This window comes from Vipera berus, assembly GCF_964194415.1.
Source record: "Vipera berus genome assembly, chromosome: 2".
NCBI classification, from domain to species: domain Eukaryota; kingdom Metazoa; phylum Chordata; class Lepidosauria; order Squamata; family Viperidae; genus Vipera; species Vipera berus.
The window spans coordinates 135,268,254-135,293,058 of NC_138203.1; the positions used below are offsets into that span (position 1 = coordinate 135,268,254).

Consider the following 24,805-nt stretch of genomic DNA (forward strand, 5'->3'; position numbering starts at 1 on the left):
ACCAAAGCTGTTGAATTAAAATTACATTTTTTCAGACATGTTAGTTCACTCTAGTTGAACAGTTTGTGAACATCCCTACCTCTTTTTTTGACATTCTACCCATTCCCTCAGCTATTGGAAGACTATATTCAAGACCATTCCACATCATTATAATAGCTCTGTTAATGTAATTAAGTAGACAGTCTTAATTTTTTCCCCAGCTCTGGGAGATACGGCAGAAGAAAAGAGAGTCCACCCAGAGGCATGGGTGTCCACAGCAGTGTCAAAATGATGCACAACATCATGACAAAAACCCTGCCCTGCTTAAATCCCTGTGTCTGATGCAAATCTAGGAATCTTGATGATCCATCGTGATATTCAGGTTACAGGTTTCATCTTTGTCCCAGAGACAACTGTTATTGATAGGGAAGTGGCCATTGGGATAGCCTTACCAAGATTAAAATGTTTAACAATACTCACATTGGGGTGTGTGGTGAGAGACGTATTTCTACCCATACAGCTGCAGTGATGTTAACTAGAAATGGCATGGGGATTACAGCTAGTCCTTGATTTACAACTGTTTCTTTGGCAACTGTTTGAAATTACAGTGATACAAAAAACAGTGACTTATGACTGGTCCTTGCACTTATGACAACTGCATCCCCAGCCTCCTTTGGAAGAGGCCCCTGGGCTGTAGCAGACTTTCCTCAATCTGCTACAGATTCTCCACAGTTTTAGGCTTAGGATGTTTTTTTAAGCATCCGCTAAGATGACAACCGCCTCCCCACAATCTGGTGATCAAAATTCAAACACTTGGCCTTGGCAAGTATTTATGATATTTGCAGCATCCTGGGGTTCACATGATCACCATTTGTGACTCTCCCAGCTGGCTTTTGACAAGCAAAGTCAAGGGGGGGGAAACCAGATTTATTTAGCAACCACATGATTCACTTAACAACTGCAGTGTTTTGCTTAACAACTGTAGCAGAAATGTAATAAAACTGGGTGTAACTTGCTTCACATCTGACCTGGTTAGCAACGGAAATTTCAGTCCCAATTGTAATCGTAAATTGACTTCCCAGACAATATATACTTCTGTTGAGCTGGCTCAGTTTGAAATACTGTTGTGCTGTTATTACAGTGTGCGGGGCGTATATGAGCTTGTGTTCTCTTGAAAACTGATCAAAAATTGGATGTGAGTCTTAAATATGGAAACATTGAAACAGGGACCTACAAAATAAACTCAAATGAATGTAAAAGAGATTACACCACAAAGAAATTACTTGGGGAGACGTCCTCAGACAAGCACTTGCTCTTCGGCTTTGAAATGGAGATGAGCACCGGCCCCTAGAGTTGGAAATGACTAGCACGCATGTGCAGGGGAACCTTTACCTTTACCTTTTTTAAAACTCTATTAAGAGTCTGGCTCCATAATATTAAAAATTATTCTGTACTTAATTTGAATGCTAGGAGTGCTTAGTGTTGGGAGAATACTTACATTTTAACTACTGCCTATATGGGAAGAATAAGACGAATGAGTTTTGCTTCAACTCTAAAATCCCATCATCAAATAATAATTTGTGCCACGGTGTCCTGAATAAGCTACATGCATCCTAAATAAGCTACATGTGTCCTAAATATAGTGACAGTACATGTTTATAAGAGTTTAGTATTAAAAGAAAGGCTGCATTTTCCCCTTTTCCACCTCTGTTCCCAGTTTTAATCCAACTCCACACTCTTATAAGTAAACCAAGGATAAAAGCGTTTTATGTTTAAATTTCCCTTTCTGTCAAATTTATAATGACTTATGTGCCAGAGTCAGGTTTACTATGACTGAAAAAGCAGAGCAATATTTTGTGAAGTGGGTTTCATAAAATTATTCTTTGTGGGAATTTTATCTGTGTGTCTGTTGGTTTCAGTTTGTGGGTCTTGGGAGAAGGAACCTTAACTTCTGTGTTAGCTATGAAGTGTAAGAATAGGATTCTTAAGAGATAGGACAATGAATGCTTCTGTTTTAATATTGTTCTGTTTTGTGAATTCAATTGGCCCTAAAAACTATATTTTTAAAATTATAAATAAGATTTCTACTAATTTTCCTCCTTCTTGGTATGACTATATGTACTGATTACATCACAGGGTTTTTTTTTGTTATGCATGTTTTAACTGATACTACCATAAATTATTTGACACTAGTAAAATAGGATCTTAACAAGACAGAGCTGAGCTGCAGTGTTGCAGAACATCCATACTCTCGGTTTACTGAATGTGGTCAGTAAAGGAAGAAAAAACTTCCTTCACTTTCTTTGTAGCCTGTAATAATGTGAGGGAAACAATTTTCAGACATCGTATGTTCTGAACAAAGCTTGCAAACAAAGCAATTCCTATCTGCACTTTGAAAGCACTTCTGTCCCTGAGGCAAGCCAAACCCGCGAAAGTTCCTAAATTAAACGCTAAACCAATCAAGGACACCTCCACAAGTGTATATAAGCATTTGCTTTGAAGTCTTCTGCTAGAAGGCTGCACTCTCTGCTTTGCTTCTGTAGCACCTGTTCCCTTGGATCAACCTTCCCGTCTTGTCCCAATGACTCACCAGGTGTCAGCAACCAGGAATACCTTCCTAAGGGGAAGGGGGTTCAGCTCTGTCTCTGCTCTTGGTGGACTTGGTGGACACAGGACCTATGTCGCCTCTGTGTGCCATCCCGTTAGCAGAGGTTTCAGCAGTCAAAGTCTTTCTAACATGGGTGGAAGAGGAAGAGTTGCACATGGTGGTTATGGACTTGGATATTATACTTGTGCAAATCATGGTAGCCCTGTCTTCGTTGGCCCAGTGGGTCATTATGGCCCTAGAGTTTACGATTCAGTTGGAAGCTGTGGGATTTTCAGTGGACACTCAAATGGCAGGGGGGATGGCATCCATGGAGTCAGAATCAATGAGAAGCTTCTGAAGCCATTGCATGTGGGAGTTGACCCTCAAGAACATATTGTACGTGATCATGAAAGGGAAGAAATGAAGAACCTCAACAACCAGTTTGCCTCCTTCATTGATAAGGTGAGAAAATTGGTTTCTCTTTGACTTGAAGTTTTTTTTTTAAAAAAATGGCATGAAGTTCCATGAGATATGCTAACTGTTTCACCAGATGTTTGAGCTTTTGGCGTACATTATCTTATCTCTTAATATACTGTACATTCTTTAAAAATGTCTGAATTTCCATGTTTTCTCTAATGTCCATTTTTACTAGATTGTTTAGCCATCAAATTAAAGGAATACAATTTACGTAACTCAGAATTTAATATGTTGATCATTCTATTACTTAAATCAGAGAGCAGTTCTAAAATGGAGAGATCTATACCAGAGCTTCTGTTGCTTCCAAAGGAATCTTGGTCTGTGTTAGCCAGAATACAAAAGTTTGGTGCTGGGGATCTTCTTTCTCCTTTCATATTGGTTTACTTAAGAAGCCATTCAATATGCCACCTATAACATTGGAACAATTTCTTGTTCCGTTGGAGGAAGTATCAGGAAGTGAGGGTGTGGAGTCCTGATGAGCTTGAACGTCTGTGAAACACACAAACCGAGCTACTGTGCCCATTTGATTTACACTATTGCAAGCTTTTGAGGGCTACTGGTGGGAAAAATTCCAACTGTTACTCAAATACATCATCTTTGGGCTCCTATTTGACTCTAAGGGGAGAATGCAATATAGAACTAAAGTGTAAGTGTTTAATTTTCAAAGTTGGCAACTAATAGTATTGGCTTAATTCAATAAAGATTGATGTTGAAAGACTAAATGCTTCTTTTGAAATGTGAATCTTCTGCATAAATCTTGTGCTCACTGATTATCAGTCCCCCATGTATTGAATCATTAGTTTGTCATTTCAAATTCTACATCATCCCATCATTTAATTTTTTTAAAAAAAATCACCCTTCAAATATCTATTTGTTTTGTGCCCAGATTTTCTTACTATGCAATTCTGTGTGCAACTTTCTTACGTATGCGTATCTATATATCAACCATCTATCAATCTATTTATCTATCATGTCTCTCTTTTGTCTATCTATCTATCTATCTATCTATCTATCTATCTATCTATCTATCTATCTATCTATCTATCTATCATGTACACAGTTTCTCCAAATATAACATGTATTTTTTGAGTCAGAAATATGTCAGATATTAGCAGACTCTTGACATATGTCTACTTGTGTAGCAATGGATTTCATTTAGGTTGCTAAGCTAGAGGAAACAAGATGGTTACTTTCTCTGGCATTGCTATTTTCATCTGATCCTTTAGACTTTTCATTTGGCTCTGTATTCTTTCTTTTTCTACTTGGAATTTTAATTTACTTTCCCAGATGAGTGTACTGAAAGGACTTGCCTTTTGGAAAGGATTCATACTTTACAAATGAAGCTACTTTTAGTGTTCTGTACAGTGATGTTGCCTGGAAAAGCAAATCAAGAATGCAGAATATGTGCTCTTTTAACATGCTTTGGGTTATTATGTTTAATAATACTACAAAATGCACTTTTGCCTAGTATGATATATGCCAGATGTATTGGATTTCAGCTCTCAGCCCAGCACGCTTGCTATGAACCACAATAGAATGTGTTCCAATTATTGATATTTATTTATATTTTATTTATACCTATTTCTACAAATGGCCATCTCAGCAGTGCAGCTCTGGGAAGCTAATAAGAATTAAAATACAATATAAACACAATATATATAAAAAATATTTTTCCCAACCAATTAGTAAAAAGTGGCTCATAAAAACATCTTTCATCAATGGTGTGGGCTCAATTACTCTCCTGTCCTCCAAGCTTAGGATAATTAATATGGAAAAATTCAATAATGAAAAAGAACAGCAATTCTGACTTACCTACAAGCCTTTGTTAAACATTTTACAGGCAGATGCCCAGAGACTCATTTTTGCTAGAGCTGTTCATACAAGATTTACTTTGCTAGCAAAAATATGTTTATAATGTGCATTGTTGTATGTGATTAATACATATTTTGCTGTAAATGTTTATGCTGTTTAAAATATCATTTTAATACCACTCAATACTAATAAAGTTTGTAACTCAGCTTACTCAAAGAGATAAGGGTTCCAGCAACAACCAAGCAAATGACTGCGATGTCAAACTGATGTTGCATGAGGGATGATTAAGTCATTCAGATGCCACCGTTAAGTCTTTGTATTCCAAAGTCTTTTTGGAATCACAGTACATGATGGTGACTTTGGCCACATGGATATTTGGGTCCCCCTTTTCTTCTCTGCAGATGCCCAATATGCCTCATTGTTTGTCTTGGAAGAACATATCCTAAAGCTCCAGAGTTTCAAAAGATTGAGCTCTGGTCCCAGAGATCTCTAAAGGTTAAGAAATTGTAATGTGTACTATGACAGAAGTAAGAAATCAGTAAGGACATGATTAGAGAGGAATCATATCCATAATTAGCTATATTTAATTTTAATGAAATTTATATAGAATGAAAGCAGGCCAAAATAAATTTTGTTTCAGAAATAAAGTTAAGTCTTAAATTGTTATCTAATTTATGATATTGTTGGGTTCTGGTTTATGACATAGGTCCGAAACCTAGAGCTACAGAACAAAGTCCTTGAGACCAAATGGAACCTTTTGCAAGAACAGGTCATTCCAGCCAAGAAAAGCCTTGAACCGTATTATGAGAACTTCATCAGCAACATGAAAAAGCAACTGGAGTGTCTATTAAATACCCAAGAGCATCTAAGACGTGAAAATGATGGCATTGAACAGCTGGTGGAGGACTTCAAGTGCAAGTAATGTGAGGGTGATCAGGAGGAGGGGGAGGAGGAGGAAAAAGAAAATAGTGTGGGAAAAAGACAGAATCTGAATTTCGCAGATTCTTTAGCATTCTCAGCTGCGATACCCATTGGCACTGACATGGGACTAGATAACTCATTTTATTCAATACTTTCAAAGCATGTAGCAATTGTCTTAATTAAAAAGAGAAGACCAGATATGGTCATTTCGCCGGGACTTGAAAACCTGGTTCTTCGAGCTGTTTGGCCCAGACTGAGGGGTTTTAATTTAATTAATTTAATTGGGTTTTAGTTTAATTTCAGGGACTGTAATTTAATCAATTTTAATTTTGTATACTATGTATTTTAATTTTCCCTGTAAACTGCCCTGAGTCCTACGGGAATAGGGCGGTATATAAATTTAAATGATAAATAAATAAATAAATAAATAAATAAATAAACAAACAAATAAATAAATAAATAAATAAATAAATAAATTGAAATAAGGTTTTTTTTTCGTTTTTTTACTTTCTTTCTTTAGGAGCTGGAAAGATATAACATTTAAGAGATTTTAAAAGAGAGTTAAAGCTAGGTGGAATTGATGTAATGTAACCTACAGAAGATAATTTCCTACAATGTATTCCTAAAAATGTTTAAAAATTTGAATAAGCTAAAAAATATGTTTTCCATAGTCCTCAGTTCTCTCATCTTCTACAATGCCTCTTTATTGTTTGATTATAAAAACTTTTAAACATGCTTCTTAGATTTTTTTTGTTCTCCAGTCCAAACAGAATTGCCTTTTTAAAACTTTCCAGCACAATTTAGATACTGATTAAAATATAGAAAATAGTTGTTGAATTATTATCAGTATTTAGAAGTTTCACGAATTCCCTCCAACTGTACTGCAGTACAAAGAAAACTTCCCTGAAACAGCTTTTACTAAATAAATACATCTTTGTTGTTCTTTCTGCTAAAGAATTCCTAAAGGGCACTTGAATATTCAATGTTTTTCCACGTCTCATAAAAATTTGTATAATTTTTTTTGAAACATGAAAGCCAATCAAATAACCACAAAGAGAGATAAATTACCCAGCTAGTGAGCAATGCCCCACAGGATGGAATAAAATACTTTGGATTCTTTCACAAAAGTAATAGAATGACAATTTCTTTAAAATTTATATCCCACTTTTATTATTTCTATAAATAATTCAAGGTGATAATCACATCTAATACTGTTTTCTCCTCCTATTTTCCTTACAACAACAATCCTGTGAGGTGGGTATGATGGAGAGAAACTGACTGGTCCAAAGTCACCCAGCCAGTATTCATGCCTAAGGTGTCATGAACTCACTGTCTCCTGGTGTCTAGACTGGTGCCTTAACCAAACTGGCTCTGTTTTAAGTATAGTATATGTCTATATTATTAACATTATACAATATATATTATCCATTTTAATCATTACATAAAAAAAGAAAATGGTCAGTAAAGAACAAGGAAACTAATGAGCAAGGGCATTCAAAATAGGTAAATAGGCTAAGCAATTTACTTCATATCATTTTATGGGAAAGATAGTCTTTATCCTTTTCTGACTTGTTATGACTCACAGAGATTGCTTTGAATTGTACACAGTCTTATTCCATATTTCCACAGCTATGAACAGGAATTCAAAAGACGGACAGATGCAGAAAATGAATTTGTGCTGCTCAAGAAGGTAAGATTTCAGGATTTAATGCCTTAAACTAACTAAATTTCTACTGCAAAAGAAGGCCTTCCTTCCTTCCTTCCTTCCTTCCTTCCTTCCTTCCTTCCTTCCTTCCTTCCTTCCTTCCTTCCTTCCTTCCTTCCTTCCTTCCTTCCTTCCTTCCTTCCCCATTTTCTATTGCTGTAAGGGATCACTTGCCACATTTCCCAGTGAGTGATTCTCAAGGAGCCATTTTACCTATGATAGATGGACCACTCTCTTTTTTTCAGCAGGAAATGAAAGGCATCCTCACATTTTCACCATAGAGGAAAAACACAAAGTATACTGTTTTTGTCTTAAACTCTATAGAAAGTAAATCTGCTAAGAGTGTGCCTGTATCCAGAACACTGGGAACAGTTCAGATCCCCACATTTGGAAAAGTATAACAGAGCTGGAACAAACATAGAGGAGGGAAATCAAACACAAACTAAAGAGGGCTTTACTCATGCCAGCTAAAGGCCTGGGTGAAAGTCCTTCAAGACACAGTAAGGTGAGGGGACTGTTCATATTTCAGGGGAACCTCATTCCAAAGGGTTGTTGTTGTTGTTAGTTGCGAAGTCGTGTCCGACCCATCGCAACTCCATGGACAATGTTCCTCCAGGCCTTCCTGTCCTCTACCATCTTCTGGAGTCCGTTGAAGCTCACGCCTATTGCTTCAATGACTCCATCCAGCCATCTCATTCTCTGTCGTCCCCTTCTTCTATTGCCTTCAATCTTTCCTAGCATTAGGCTCTTCTCCAGTGAGTCCTTCCTTCTCATTAGGTGACCAAAGTATTTGAGTTTCAACTTCAGGATCTGGCCTTCTAAAGAGCAGTCAGGGTTGATCTCCTCTAAGACTGCCTGCTTTGAACACCTTGCAGTCCAAGGGACTTGCAGGAGTCTTCTCCAGCACCATAGTTCAAAGGCCTCAATTCTTTGGCGTTCAGCCTTTCTTATGGTCCAACTTTCACTGCCATACATTGCAATTGGGAAGACCATAGCCTTGACTATTCACACTTTTGTTGACAGGGTGATGTCTCTGCTTTTTAGTGTGCTGTCTAGATTTGTCATGGCTTTCCTCCCCAGGAGGAAACATCTTTTAATTTCTTGGCTGCAGTCCCCATCTGCAGTGATCTTGGAGCCCAGGAAAATAAAATCTCTCACTACCTCCATTTCTTCCCCATCTATTTGCCAGGAATTGAGAGGGCCGGATGCCATGATCTTGGTTTTCTTAATGTTTAGTTTCAACCCAACTTTTGCACTCTCCTTCTTCACCCGCAACAAGAGGCTCTTTAGTTCCTCTTCACTTTCTGCCATTAGAGTGGTATCATCTGCATATCTTAGGTTGTTGATATTTCTCCCGGCAATCTTAATTCTAACTTTTGATTCATCTAGCCCTGCCTTTCTCATGATGTGCTCTGCATATAAGTTAAATAGGCAGGGCGACAGTATACAGCCTTGCCAAACTCCTTTCCCAATTTTGAACCAATCGGTGGTTCCATGTCCAGTTCTCACTGTTGCTTCTTGACCCGCATATAGGTTTCTCAAGAGACAAATAAGATGGTCTAGTACTCCCATCTCTTTAAGAACTTGCCACAGTTTGTTGTGATCCACACAATCAAAGGCTTTAGCATAGTCACTGAAGCAAAAGTAGATGTTTTTCTGGAACTCCCTAGCTTTCTCCATGATCCTGCATATGTTGGCAATTTGATCTCTAGTTCCTCTGCCTCTTCGAAATCCTGCCTGTACTTCTGGTAGTTCTTGATCCACATACTGCTGGAGTCTAGCTTGTAGGATTTTAAGCATAACTTTTCTAGCATGTGAAATGAGTGGCCCTGCATGGCATAGCTCATATCTTCATTGAATTATGCAAGCCCCTTCACCACGACAAGGCAGTAATCCATGAAGGGGTTCCAAAGGGTAGGCACTGCTATAGAGAAGGTGCTCTTCCAGGTCCTGATAGTTGATATTGTTTAATCAAAAGAACAGAGCATGCCAACTCTACCAGATATGATTGGCTAAGCAGCTATTAAGGAAGACAGGCAGTCCCTCAAGTAACCAGGCCTGATGCCATGTTGGGCTTTATAGGTAATGATCAGTAACTTGGATCACATCGGGAAGCGAATGGCAACTAGTGCAACTCGCAACACAGAGGGGTTACATGAGCATACCAAAGCAAGCTCACCATTGCCCTTGATGCTGCATTCTGGACCGACTGCAGCTTCTGGATAGCCTTTATGGGTGGCACCACATACGGTGTGAAGAATGCTCTGAGGCATCCAAGACTTGAATTTTATTTATTTTAATCCCATTTATATCCTGCCCTTCTCCGAAGACTCAGGGCGGCTTACAAGCTAAGCAGTAGCCTTCATTCTATGTATATGCCTGCTTATTAGGGCTTTCGCCCTCCCCCAAGCGGCATTATTACAAAGTCAGCTTATTGCCCCCAACAATCTGGGTCCTCATTTTACCTACCTTGGAAGGATGGAAGGCTGAGTCAACCTTGAGCCTGGTGGGACGCGAACCTGCACTAATTGCAGGCAGCTGGTGTTACTTAAGGAGGCATTAGCCCACTGCTCCACCAAGGCTCTGAAAGGCCCTCTGATCCACGAAAGAGTGCAACTGGCACACTAGTTGAACCTATACAAATCCCTTCCTGGACACAGTTGCTAGTCCAAGAAGATATCCCAAATTGTGTGCCATCCTTGAACGGAGAAGGTAGTGTGGGATATTTGTCCTACTTTCCTTTTCTATTTCATCAGACTTTCTTTCTGCCTGTTTTCATTATTTCTGCTCCATTTTGAGCACCAGCTTTAAAACTGGTTTACCTTTCCCCTTGAGTCAGCAGCATCTCCACTGTTGTGAATTGAGGGCATTTAAGTTATGTCAAGACGGGCTGGATCCTTTGGGATAGACAGCTGTGTCTTTAAGTGGAAGTATCAGGCTCTACTTTCCTCCCTACACCCCAAGGATCTACCCACCCTGCTCTGCCTAATGATAGGGTTGCCGGACCATATAGAATATTTTGAAACTGAAAAATGTTTAATTAACTGTTCTATCATCTTCAGGATGTAGACTCCATTTCTCTGAGCAAGTCAGAACTGGAGGGGAAAGTACATTTGCTGAGCGGAGAATTGGAATTTCGCAGAGGTATCTATGCAGAGGTAAGAACAACCCTGGGATTATCTTAGATAGAATTGACCCATAGGGGAAAGAATGTGAACATGTGCTCCAGTCCAAACAAGCTTTCTTGCTAATTTGAATTTCCTATGCCACCAGCCACACAAGGACCAGGAAGGACAGGAATCCTTTTTTTTGGTGATCTGTAATTTTCTAAAGAAAAGCAGCTGGGTGAAAATTAGATTCACAAGCATTTATTTCATGTTCCAGTTAGCTTATAGCTTATTCATTATAAAAAAGCAATGCCCATTGATGCACAGGAAATGGCCAGATACAAAGAAAGGAGAAATGAAACCTCTTAGAAGTGGCTCCAGCTCTGTCAAAATAATTTGTGAAAGGCTCCTTTACTTGGCTTTACTATTAGTTGATCAATCATCACAGCTGCAGTTTATACCGTACTTACTTATTTTGTGGATGTTTTTTGTTTTACTCTTTAATGTCTTCTAAACGGTTTAAATTGTAAGCCACTCAGAATCACTTGGCTATAGAAATTGAATAAATAAATTAGCTTTCCAATGAGCTCAACCAATCAATGCTCCTAGAGTTGGGTTGAAGTATCTCAGAATATTTTTCCCTCAAATGGTTTGAGCTTCTATAGGACCTAATGTCCCTCTTGGTATCCTTAATTTTTTTGATACAATGATAACCACCATTTTTATTTCCGGCATGCCTCAAAACAACCCTAGCCTTGAGCAACATGAGAAGGGAAAATAGTCACCAGGCTGACACAAAACTGTCACTCCAAGCTGCAACCGTTTTACCATTAAGTAAAACAATTATGTCCTTCGGCCATCAAGGAAAGGGGGCATTACATAGATTTTTCCCGTAGGTAATTTTTTTCTTATAACAACGTCATTAAAACATACAGAAAACATGTTGAAAATCTGCATTTTTTTCTATTGCCCTAGTTATAAATAATTTGTTTATGTTGCAAATTACCACTATTTTGTGTTAAAATATTTTTTAAAGAAAGATTTATATTTAATATAGTTGTGGGGTTCAACTTGAGGGATGGCATGAAAGAACTTTATTTTCTTAGCACTTACACTTATATACCACTTCACAGTGCTTTACAGCCCTCTCTGAGTAGTTTATAAATGTCAGCATATTGTCCCCAACAAACTGGGTCCTCGTTTTACCAAACTGGGAAAGATGGAAGGCTGAGTCAATTTTGAGTTAGTCAGGATTGAACTAGTGGCTGTGGGCAGAGTTTGCCTGCAATACTGCATTCTAACCACTACGTCACCAGGGCTCTTATAATACTTTGACATTGGAAGCAATGGAAGGGCCAAGGGATACCATCATTGGGCAATGCTTAGGGCATCAGTTGGTGTTAATCTGGCCTGGTACAAGCCCAGTGGAAAGGATTCCCACTTGATTTCAAAAGACAAGAAGAACATACATTATATACAGTCGCAGATGTTTCAACAGGAAAATAATCAGTTGTAGTTGCAACGTTCTTATTAAAAGATGAAGAATACTGTATGCATCACTAAATCAGCAAACAGGATATTTTCACCTATTTCATTTAATGTAATAGCTTTGCAACAGCTGTTGCAGTCAAGTCATATGTCATGGTTTTATGTTAATGTAACCCTGGTGGTGTGAGAGCCTTTACCACCTGGTTCAGCTATAGATTTTCTATGATCTTGCAGGAATTAGCACAGCTCAGAAACAATGTTTATGACACTAACATCCTCTTGCAAATGGACAACAGCCGAGACTTGAACATTGACTGCATCATCAAAAGTGTGGAAGCATGGTATCAAAATGTTGCCCGAGGGAGCAAAGAAGAAGTTAATGCTTTTTATGAAAACCGAGTAAGTTATGAGGGCATGGGGTCTTTGCATCTGTTTGGAAAATTATATGGGTCTTATGGAATTCATTCCATTTTTCATGTCCTTTCCCTGACATTCTCCAAAACATCTACTTGGCAAGTTCCAAAGGAACAATACTTAATTTATGAAAGATTAATCCATTCTCCTTGTTCTCTGTCCCACCATTTTTGTCCACCTAAATTTTTTCTTGACCCCGTTCTTTTTAGCATGGCCCTTAGGTCAAAACAGGCTGAAATTGGGGATGTCTAGAACCACCACTGAGAACTTTTGATATGGCTTTTGGATTGTCCTCACAATCCAATAGGAATTTATCAAATGTAAATGTGATGGCAATATTATTAACATGTGTTTGTGTTTTGTTTTTGTTTTTTTAAAAATCGTCTTGGATATCAGTTCCAGGAGCTTCAGCAACAAAGAGGGAAATATTCTCAAACTCTGAAGATTAACCAGCAAGAGATTGCAGATCTGACTCGTCTGGTTCATAAACTGCAGTCTGAATATGATATTGTTAAAAAACAGGTAGGGGCAACCTGGGTGTGTTATTCCTCATCTAGGAGATGTTTGTTTCAATATACTTATTGAAATTATTTCTGGAAACCTCATTATGGAATCCAAACTTGTGAACACTTTTCATTTCCACTAGGGTTGAAATATGCTGTTTGTGTTCAGCACTAAGGAAAACATTGGCAATTTGTTGAAATTGCTGTTTTTGTTTTTGTTTTTATCTCAGCTGCCCTCCATGACAGCATTATCGTACTGACACTGCAACTTCACACATGACAGGAATGTTTATATCCACTTTTTATGTCAAACAACAGGCCTCCTTTGAGTAGACTAGTTTGAACAAGAATAAAAACAAGCTTGGGCATCTATGGGAAGATGAGTGATATCACACATACATTTGCACCATAATACCAAGATGCAACTGAACTGAATTGTGTGATTTGCGTTATTTGTGTGTGATGGCATTGTGACATGTGTGGTGTCAATCATGGATTTCATCAAACTCCTGTAAATATAAAATTCCTTCCCCCCACCCCCAGATATAAGGGTAGTGGTGATTTTAACAGATTCTCTTTTCCACAGTTGTTCTTGCTTGATTCCATTGTGAGCCTATAATCCTCCTCCAATCAATTCGCATCCTGTTTAGTAGAGGATATGTCTCTATTTGAATCAGTAATACTATTTAAGGCCCCTTCTCTCTGAGGAATCTTCAACTGAGGTCAAATTTAAAGATGAGAGACTGGAAGATGGCAAGACAGGACCCTTGAAGTTGTCCATCAATGGTCAATACCCGAGCAACAGGCTTAGCAAGCAGAGACTCTGCCTAGTTAGTTTTCTTCTCCAAATTGAATTGTGGTCCATTTTTATTGACGCTGAAGCTATCAGACATAAGTAAGACTTTTAGGCAAATCTATGTTATTTTTTTGTCTACTTTATTTGGGATTCGTTTCTCATTTTCCTGGCAAAGGATGATTTGCCAGTCTATTCCCATGATCCAACCATATCTTAAGGCCTGAAAAGTGCCTAGGTGAGGCGTCACAGAAAGGAGCTATTTTAGGAAGAGGAGGACTTGTGGGCCAAGAATATGAAAGTCAAGACACAGAGAGGAAAATGAATAGAAAAGAAGGAAACGAAGCCCTGGTGTTTGTATGACTCTTGTTTCAGCTGGGCTTCCATATTTTTTTTAATATTTACTGTTATTACTGTAGGATACTGAATTCCTCTTGCCTCTTTGAACAATCTGGATTCTGTGGCCAAGTTCTTTGTGTTTTTCATTTTTAACATCCTATTCCAACTTTTCTGTCTGTGGTAGTGGCTTCATTTTCTCTCTCTTCCTATCAGGTCCTCTTGGATTGTACTTTTATTTTTTTTATTTTTATTTTAATTCCATTTATATCCCGCCCTTCTCCAAAGACTCAGGGCAGCTTACAAGCTTAGCAGTAGCCTTCATTCTATGTATATGCCTGCTTATTAGGGCTTTCACACACACCCCAAGCGGCATTATTACAAAGTCAGCTTAATTGCCCCCAACAATCTGGGTCCTCATTTTACCTACCTCGGAAGGATGGAAGGCTGAGTCAACCTTGAGCCTGGTAGGATGCGAACCTGCACTAATTGCAGGCAGCTGGTGTTACTTAAGGAGGCATTAGCCCACTGCTCCACCAAGGTTCCTTCTCTTTCTTTTTTTTCTCAAGGTAATCATGGTTGAATTGCATTTTTTTAAAAAATGTTGATGGTGCTTTCATTTCCCCATTCAGACATTTTCAAGTTAATGTTAATTTCCACTTAGCTCAACTATTATTTCATTTTGACCGGCTGCCTTCTCCCAATTCTAAATATTTTTTTAAAAAAAACACACACTGAAAACTCAAAATGCTACTCAGTTCTTAGTCTTGACATTTTTTTTAAAACTTATTGGTCTTCCCTTCAAGTCTACCATCTGACATGTTAAAAATGTATTGCTTTTTCTTTATTCGCATTATTACAAACCAGCATGCACCCCAGGGCCATTTCCCCATTCATTTATTCAGTATTGCTTGTTCTGAACAGGTTAATGATTTCCAGACATCCGTTTATGAGATTGAGCAGCATGGAGACTGTGCTCTGAAAGATGCCCGGGATAAGCATATTGATCTGCAGACTGCTGTACAGAAGGCCAAGGACGACTTAGCAAGGCTGCTAAGGGATTACCAAGAGCTTCTGAACACCAAGCTTGCTCTTGACATTGAAATTGCTACCTATAAGACCCTGCTGGAGGGAGAAGAGACCAGGTGACTATGAATTGCATTCAATATATCCCAAATCGACTGTGAGCAACTAAAAACTCCTTCTTATTCTTTTCTCCTCCTTTCAACTCAGACAACTTTGTCAGCTAGTATTTCTCGGAAGCAGAAATTGGTTCCTACATAAACGTTCGCCACAGGGCAAATTTTGTATGTTCGCCTGGTGCGCCAGTTGCGGCCCTATCTAGACCGGGATGCCTTACATACGGTCACTCATGCGCTCGTGACCTCTCGTCTTGATTACTGCAACGCTCTCTACATGGGGCTACCCTTGAAGACCACTCGGAGGCTCCAACTGGTACAGAATGCAGCCGCGAGAGTTGTACTGGGAGTTTCCCGATACTCCCATGTCACACCTTTGCTCCGCGAGCTGCATTGGCTACCAGTTGTCTTCCGGGTGAGGTTCAAGGTGTTGGTAATGACCTACAAAGCCCTTCATGGCATGGGTCCGGAATACCTTGGGGAGCACCTGCAGCCGGCGTCAACTTCCCTCCGCCCAGTATGCTCCCACAGAGAGGGCCTCCTCAGGGTGCCACCGGTCAAAGAATGCCGACTGGTGGCCCCCAGGGGGAGGGCGTTCTCTGTGGGTGCACCGGATTTATGGAACCATCTTCCGGTTGAGCTCCGGATGGCGCCCGATCTCCGCTCCTTCCGGCGCGATCTTAAAACCCATCTCTTTAAACAAGCTGGCCTGGCCTGATGGGACGGGGTGGGATTTTTATAAATGAACTTTAATTTTAAATTTGTATTAATTTTATGGGCATTGTTTAATTATGTTTTAATAATTTTAATTTTTGTATTTAGTTTTTATGTATTGCCCTGTTCACCGCCCTGAGTCCCCTGGGAGAAGGGCGGTATATAAATTAATAATAATAATAATAATAATAATAATAATAATAATAATAATAATAATAATAATAATAATAATAATAGTCTCTCTGAGATATTTTTCTTCATGTTCTCCAGCTCTTCCAAGGTTGAAATCTCTAAGCTGCAATTAGATTTGGCTTTCAGATCAGATGTTGGGCATGTCTATGACTAGGCCTGAAGGGCCATATGTTTGTATTCTTCCCTCCTATGGCCAGGAAAAGCTGCCGTTTAAGGCAGTTTTCCTTTTTCCGTCATTGATGGTCACAAAGCAATTGGTGGATGTGCCAGGATTTAATAATGCATATAGACAGTCCTCAACCTATGATGACAACTGAGCCCAAAACTCTTGTTTCTAAGTGAGATGGTTGCTAGGTGAATTTTGCTCCAAGCTATGACCTTTCTTGCCACAGCTGTTAAGTGAATCACTGCAGTTGTTAAATTACTAACAGGGTTGTTAAGCGACTCTCTCTTCCCCATTAACTTTGCTTGTCAGGAGGTCACAAAAAGTGATCACATGACCCCAGGACACTGCAACTATCATAAATATGAACCAGTTGCCAAATTTTGATCATGTGACCCTGGGGATGCTGCAATAGTTGTTAAGTGTGAAAAACCGTCATAAGTCAGTTTTTCTTCAGAGCCATTCTAACTTCAAATGGTCACTAAACAAATAGTTTTAAGTCAAGGACTACTTACCAAGGACTATCTTGTATAAATATCTTGCATTTATGATTTTCAGCATCAACGTGTTTCAACAGCTTTATAAACCAAGCTCACCTCAGAGAAAAAAATTGGCCAATTACCTATTAATTACAAAAAGCCATAGGCAGGACAAGGATCTGGGGTGTCTGTCTGAAATAAGTCCTAAGGCAATCTGATTGCAATAGAATCTTTTTTTTCCTCCCCATAGGATACACTTGGGAAATCCTGTCTGTATAGGTAAGTAAAAACAAACAAACATGAAAATAGGTTATGTTATGTCATCAGTTATATGTTTGATCTTCTTTTTAGGGACTGCGCTTATGCTCTAGTGCCAGTTTGAGCCAGCTGATGTAATGGTTAAGGCAGCAGACTAGAAATGGGGAGATGTTGAGTTCTAGAACCACAGGCAGAAAGCCAGCATGGTGACCTTGGGCCCATCCCTCTCTCAGCCCTAGCAAGCAAGAAGGCAATGGCAACCCACTTCTGAAATCTTGCCAAGAAAACTGCAGGGACTTGTCCAGGCAATTGCCACGAATTAAAAACTATCCCAAAAGCACAAAACAAAAGCAACACTTACGTTGGGAATATCAACATTAGCCTTGGTGGAGCAGTGGGCTAATGCCTCCTTAAGTAACACCAGCTGCCTGCAATTAGTGCAGGTTCGCATCCCACCAGGCTCAAGGTTGACTCAGCCTTCCATCCTTCCGAGGCAGGTAAAATGAGGACCCAGATTGTTGGGGGCAATAAGCTGACTTTGTAATAATGCCACTTGGGGTGTGTGTGAAAGCCCTAATAAGCAGGCATATACATAGAATGAAGGCTATTGCTAAGCACATTGATATGTGCTTTAGATTGTAAGCCACCCTGAGTCTTCGGAGAAGGGCGGGATATAAATGGGATTAAAAAAAATAGGGTCTGAATTGGTCCATGTTGTTCAGCTGATGTGTGTACAATTTTCCTCCAGGTTGCAATAGTTGTGTTATTATCTAAATCAGTGCATCCACTGCACATCTTTTTAGTTATTTATTACTACTTCCTATCCAGCTATTAGTTAAGGTGGCTCATAACAGTAAAAATAGAAAAAATAAATCCAAATAACCTTTGCACAATAAAAATCCTGATTAAAAAAATAGCAAAAACCTAAAACAAACTCAACAGCAAAAGACCTGACAGGAGAGATGCATTTTTATCAATTTCCAAGGAATTGGTTTTCTAGCTAGTATGATCAAATGGTTGTCTTCTTATTTCTTATAATCAGTTTATTCTCATTTTTGTGAGGATTCTCTCCAGTGGGCCAAGTTTTTCTGCATGAAACCTGTATTTTTTTTTAAAGTTTACTTTGGAAGAAGCCGTAGAACTGAGTCATATATCACTTTCATTACACATTCTTGAAATTGTTAAAGCAATAGTATTGTGAAGATAAGGTGGGAAATAGGTTTCCATAGGTCTCTGGATCTGTCCTCTGGATCACACAAGTTGACTTTTCTACTTTTTCTTGCAGATGTGATCAAACCCAGGATAGAAAATGCAGTTGGATTCCCATTTTCAAGTGGATATGGACCTCTGGGTGGAGGATATGGTGGAGGATATGATATGGGATTTGGGAAAGGGTATGGAATGGGAAGTCAGGGAAGAAGCAATAGGAACTACAGCTCCAGAAGTGCTGGATTTGATCAAAATACTGGAAGGAGAAATATAGCTACTGGGAATGGATCAGTAGATGCAGAGTACTACCAAGGAAGAGGATGTAGCTATAGGAATGACTCCTGTTCTAGTCATCCCTCTGCAGGCATGCGCCAATTCTCAACAGAAGAGGCTGGTAGAGGAGCTGGCCATGGCCCAGGTGCAGGATTTAGTTCAAGAGCTGCCAATGGATCAGTTTGCGGTGGAGGAAGGGGGTATGGGTCTATGACTGTGGTAGGGAATTGCCCAGATGGAAACTACCCTCGTGGAGGTTATGAACCCTCAGGGGTTGCTCCATTTGGGGATGGAGGGTGGTACTCTCGGGCAGGAGTCCCAGTGGGGGGTGCAGCTCAAGGAAACCCTGCCTCTGTAGGAATAGGTGGGGCAGCAGGAGGTTCGGCAGGAGTGTGTTACTCTGGACCACTAGGAACTTCTGCAGGGGTGTGCTATGCTGCACCAGCAGGAACATCTTCAGGGGTGTGTTATGCTGCACCAGCAGGAACATCTTCAGGGGTGTGCTATGCTGGACCAATAGGAACCTCTGGAGGACTGTGTTACCCTACAGCTGTAAGACTTTTTTAAAGAGAATGGGACAGTCTTATTTTTAACAATCAGTAATCAATCTACTATAAAGCTGACAGCACAATAGAAATTCAAAAACATCTCCTAAACCCTTTGGAACAATGTTCATGACGAGTTACCCATTCTGTATTTGTATCTTGGTGAATCTATTACTTTAAGCAAGACATTTGCCACAGAATCATATACTGTATGTTCCTTCTATCAGGTCAGCCATTTCTCCATGTAGTTTTGGCCCTGACTGTTTTCTTAAACATACTCTTACCAACATTTTACAGTATACTAATGTTTTATTCACATATTTGTATTATCTGGAAAACAAATGCATTGGTTTAGGAGAGGGGTTGCACTATTTTTTGAAAAAGCTATTTAAACTAATTTGACTTTTCACCCCAAATTTATTTTATTGTTATTGCTATGTAGTTAATGCAAGCATACATTTGACATTCCGAAGTATTTTTTCCCTTATGATGCTCAGATTACATTGCTTTCCCGCTTAGACTTCTTGTGGTGATTGTATGAGTCTGTTTAATAAGTGGAGTATGCTAGCATAAGTAGAAAGCAAAATGCTACAAGGAAAACTTAATTTCAGAAATCAGGATTAACCAAAAGAGCAACCACTTATATTTCTGACAGATTAGTGCTACAAACTAGTACAGGGGTCTTCAGACTTGGCCCTTTTATGACTTGCGGACTTCAACTCCCAGAATTCCTCAGCCAGCGTGCCTGGCTGATGAATTCTGGGAGTTGAAGTCCGCAAGTCATAAAAGGGCCAGGTTTGAAGACCCCTGAACTAGTACAATGTGCATACCATACAATTATTCTCATTGAAGGGCTGTCATGATGAAAAGTATATAACAGAGATGTCAGAGATCAATAGATATAATGAAGGACAGAAAGAAAAGTTCCAAAACGAAGAAGAGAATTTCAACCTTTTGATTCTCAAAGATATTATACTAATATTCTTCTCTCTTCATATACATAATAAAGACTTCCACATGCCTGGTTACGTAGAATAAAGTTTTCCACATGTCCAGTGGCATAGCGTGGGTTGTCAGCACCCGGGGCAAGGCAAGTAATTTGCGCCCCCTAACCGCACGCCTGGCACCCGCCCCCCTGCACAGTGGGTTGCGACCCGGCGGCTCGGATCGGATTTGCACAGCCAGCACTGCAGTGAGAGAGAGTGAGTGAGCCAGGCAGGGGCAGAGAGCTGCGAGTGCGAGCGCCCCCCCCAGATGTTGCACCCGGTGCGGCCGGCCCCCCCTGCACCCCCCACGCTACGCCATTGCACATGTCTGACCATAAAGAGAATGCTACTCCTTGTCTCCTTCATGGATATTTTTAAAAAACATTTGAAAATCATAACTAGTGGTTTTCCTAAGTAATCCCAACTTCTTGGGCATAATAACAACTACATAGTTGTTGAAGTTCCCTAGCATTATAATAGGAGTCAACCATACAAGTTTTTGTCTTAGAAATCTGATCTGGGCAGATAAACTCTAATGAGTACAGCTACTTCGAAAGAACAAAAATCCATTCCCAGATATATATATATATATAAAACCACTGTTTAGAATTAGATTGTAGAAGTCCTTCTTTATGGAGTTGGATTCTCAAATCTTCTGCTTTCTACCATTGAAGTGTTTGGGGATGTTGGCTATCTTGCCATGATGCATAATCTTTTTATAGTATTGCATTAGGGACTGCATGTTGTCAAAAAGCATGCATTGTTCTCTCCAGCAAATGAATAAAAAATTAAAACACTTTCCAGTTACATTTACATGTGACTGATTGATTGATTATTTATTTACTTCTTTCTTTCTTTCTATTGCTGAATCAGTATAGTTTCCTGGAGGTTTATAATACAGCTCATAAGCAAACATCCATAAGCAATTAAGATATCATAGAATAATTTATCATGTCAAATGTCATTAAAGAATATTCTATTCTTTGTATTTTTTTCCTAATAGAAATAGAAATAAACAAGTATGAATCCAACATCAAAAATACAAAACTTGTGATAACGGTAATAAGGAGAAGCAGAGAAAAATAAACTCGTAACAAAAGCAGATACAAAAAAAGTTAACTAAAGTTTAAAGGGATTTTAAACAGAGATGGCAAGGACCAACTGTTTAATCAAATGATCCATGGAAGTACAGCATTCTATCTTTAATAGTTTCCACAGCACTAGAAGGGATGAAGCAAGTCCTAAATTCTAAAGGGAAGGTATAACACAAGACTGGAGCATTTTCTTGTTTCCTCTCAGTTATGCTACTAAAAGAATGAAGCTTAATATAATCAGGAGTTGTTTTTCAGAAAGGCATTAGAAGAGAATAAATGTAGCTCAGGGTTCTTGACTATTTCTTAGGTATTTACTGATGTATATAAAGATGAATGGATTCACTTAACAATAAGCACCATATAATGATGAGCCATGATTATTGTTTTGGCTGAGAGAGACAGGATGATCAATAATAATAATAATAATAATAATAATAATAATAATAATAATAATAATAATAATAATAATAATAATAATAATAATAATAATAATAATAATAATAATATATTTATTTTATTTATTATTTATTTTATTACATTTATATACCGCCCTTTCCCGAAGGACTCAGGGCGGTTTACAGGGTAATTAAAAAACCAAGATACAAAAGTTAAAAACAAATTTAAAAAAATTATACTTCTCCCTGTATAAATAAAATAAGATTAATCCTCAGCCTGGGCCAGAGAGCTCGAAGAGCCAGGTCTTCAGGTCCCGGCGGAATGAACGGAGGTTGGGGGCAGTCCTCAGATCCACTGGCAGCTGGTTCCAAAGGGCAGGCGCCCCCACTGAGAAGGCCCTATCCCTGGGTGTCGTCCGCCGGCAATCTCTTACCGGTGGCACCCTGAGAAGACCCTCCCTGTGGGAGCGCACTGGACAAAGGGAACTTGATGCCGGCAGCAGGTGTTCCCTCAGATATCCCGGACCCAAGCCATTTAGGGCTTTATAGGTCATCACCAGCACCTTGAATCTCACCCGGAGGGCAACCGGAAGCCAATGCAGCTCGCGGAGTAGAGGTGTTACATGGGAGTATCGGGAGACCCCCATAATAATAATAATAATAATAATAATAATAATAATAATAATAATAATAATAATAATAATAATAATAATAATAATAAGTTGGAAGGGACCTTGGAGGTCATCTAGTCCAACCCCCTGCTCAGGCAGGAAACCCTATACCATTTCAGTCAAGTGGCTGGCCAGTCTCCTCTTAAAAACTTCCAGTGTTGGAGCATTCACTGCCTCTGGGGGCAGGTTGTTCCACTGGTTAATTGTTCTAACTGTCAGCAAATTTCTCCTTAGTTCTAGGTTGCTTCTTCCCTTGACTAGTTTCCATCCGTTGCTTCTTGTCCTGCTTTCAGATGCTTTGGAGAATAGCTTGACTCCCTCTTCTTTGTGGCAGCCCCTGAGATATTGGAACACTGCTATCATGTTACCCCTCACCCTTCTCTTCATAGTTATAAAAGAAAATTATTTCCCCTATGGATCTATAGTTCAAAGCTGGACATATTTTAAAGCATATGCTATACAGGGTTTCTTAAGCAATGATGTTGTCAAAATGATGCATCATGACACCATTGTGAAAATAACACAAATTACATGTGATTCAAGTGTATAATTCTCATCATTTGGGGAAGGTTGTTATGACACCACCTCACTTCCCCTTCCTTGCAGAGATTAATAAAGTAGAGTTCCCCCTAGAATGATACTTGGTGACACATACATTTCCTTCTCTTTCTACCTTTTTTTTTATAGAAGTGGAGGGCTGATTTTGGAAAGGATAAACTGCCCGTAGCATCATCTCTAGTGTAAACTCCCAACAGTTAAGAATCCACTGTCATTTCTCAATAGAGACAGACATACTCTGAGGGCATATTCATTTTTGGTTTGTTGTCTATATTCTATTATCTATTATTCCAAAGTAATAATTAGAGTAATACATGACAATAATTAAAAATGATTAAAAATTATTATTTCTTAAGCTGGCTGTTATTGTAACAGACGGTGGTGTTCAGTTCTGAATGAAATTCAAATTTCAAAAGCTTTTCTCTGTATGGTGAGTTTGTACCCCAAGATTTGGCCAGATAAGATGAAGCAGCAACAGAAACCTATTTATTAATATATCTCCTCAGTGATAGTTGAGAGTTTATTCTTTGTGCCAGTGGAACTCAAGGCAGAAAGAAAATAAGTCTTTCGGCATCTGGCTTTGTTGCTGGGCATTCTTTTCCTCTTTACTACTGATGTAGGGAAACGTTTTTCAGAAATGCTTTCTCCTCCAAATAAAAGTCGCCTTGCAGTGAACTGGGTGGCAAGCAAGTGTAATAAATAAAGAAAGGCAAAGATAACTCTGAATTCCAAAGGTGCTTTTCCAAAAAAGCAACTGGAGCTTCTTGATTCCCCCCCCCCCCTTGCAAGCGTTTTGCTTCTCATCCAAAAAGCTTCTTAGGTTCTGAAGTGAACTGAATTGAACTTAAAAAGCTTCTTGGATGAGAAGAAAAACGTTTTCAAAGAAAAACCCAAGGAAGCCCAGTTGCCTTTTAGAAAAGCACCTTTGGGACAACCATGTCCTGGATGATTGAGAATCTCCATAGACGTAACTCTGAATGTGACTCCCCAAAAGGACTCAAATAGACAGAATGCTTTATAAACTTGATTAAAAAATCCTGTACAGTGCCACATTTGTCAATCTATAGCAGCCAATTTCAAGTGAAAAAATTCCTGGCAATTGCCCACATCACGACTTAACAACTGTAGACATGTGATATACATGCACATCTGCGTGCATTAACTGACCTTCCTTCCCACATGCCAAACATTTCCTTTGGTGTTTTGGAAGCTTTTCTCATCTCCTTCACACACATCCCTCAAGCTGGCTTAAGTCTCTCCAATATGGCATCCCTAATCATCTAATAAATTATTTTTGTGGCTGTAAAATTCTACGGTAGACGTAGGCAAAAGGGCCGAAGCCAGCGCGGCTGGTGCTATGGGAGCAGCAGGGCCTCCTCTACAGGGCAGGGCTGCATGGGGCGGGCAGTGGAGGCGGTGTGGGCCAGGCGCTGCAGGGCAGGCACTTAGGCGCTCAGGGTGAGGTGACGGTGGCGCAGGTCCAGCACCAGGTAGGCCACCAGCCTGGCTGACACGGGTGAGCACAAGGAAGGAGTGCACATGGACTCCGCAGAACCCACCTCCCACTCCTTGTCCTCTCTTACTTACCTAGTTGAGATGGTGTAGTTGGGCAGCAGAGAGGGGTGCAAAGTTCCTGCCAACTTGCCTTCACTGCAGACAACTTGCCGGTGCAACGTTTGCCAGCTGGGTCTTTTGGCATGCTCAGCAGCAATTCCTATTGGCTTTTGAAAGCCAATAGGCTTTCGAAAGCCAATAGAGGGAGTAGCACAGCTTGTGCAAAAGTTGTTTTTTTTTTGTATGTGCAAAAAACGGTGCCGGAGTGTTCTATGGGAAAAAAGCCCTGCTCATGTTACTTTCCTGGCACAGGTACAAGTCCCTTTTATCTGGCCATTATCTTGCTAGCAGCTCTTTCTGCGTCCTTCAAGGCTATTCCCTCTTCCCTCTACATATTCATGTCTGCGCACAAACCCATTCCTATAGAGCAGGGGTGGGATGAGGGGCCTTTTA

The 24,805-nt window shown here is 39.5% G+C and overlaps 2 protein-coding genes across 2 annotated transcripts in view; both read left to right on the plus strand.

The window, feature by feature from the left end:
* Positions 1-2,986: 2,986 nt before the first annotated feature.
* LOC308662824 (keratin, type II cytoskeletal 73-like) lies at positions 2,987-15,271 on the plus strand (the record flags this gene model as incomplete). Its single annotated transcript, XM_081318969.1, has 7 exons — positions 2,987-3,028; positions 5,562-5,773; positions 7,406-7,466; positions 10,544-10,639; positions 12,311-12,475; positions 12,887-13,012; positions 15,047-15,271. 7 exons carry the CDS (start codon positions 2,987-2,989, stop codon positions 15,269-15,271), a joined length of 927 nt encoding a protein of 308 aa, XP_081175095.1.
* Positions 15,272-18,571: 3,300 nt separating this feature from the next.
* The window catches only part of LOC308662825 (keratin, type II cytoskeletal 8-like), a gene marked incomplete at both ends in the record, with an annotated part of 62,707 nt that continues 56,473 nt past the window's right edge, over positions 18,572-24,805 (plus strand). Inside the window, one exon of the mRNA XM_081318970.1 lies at positions 18,572-18,749. Within this exon, the coding sequence (XP_081175096.1) occupies positions 18,572-18,749 (178 nt within the window). The remainder of the gene's footprint in view (positions 18,750-24,805) is intronic.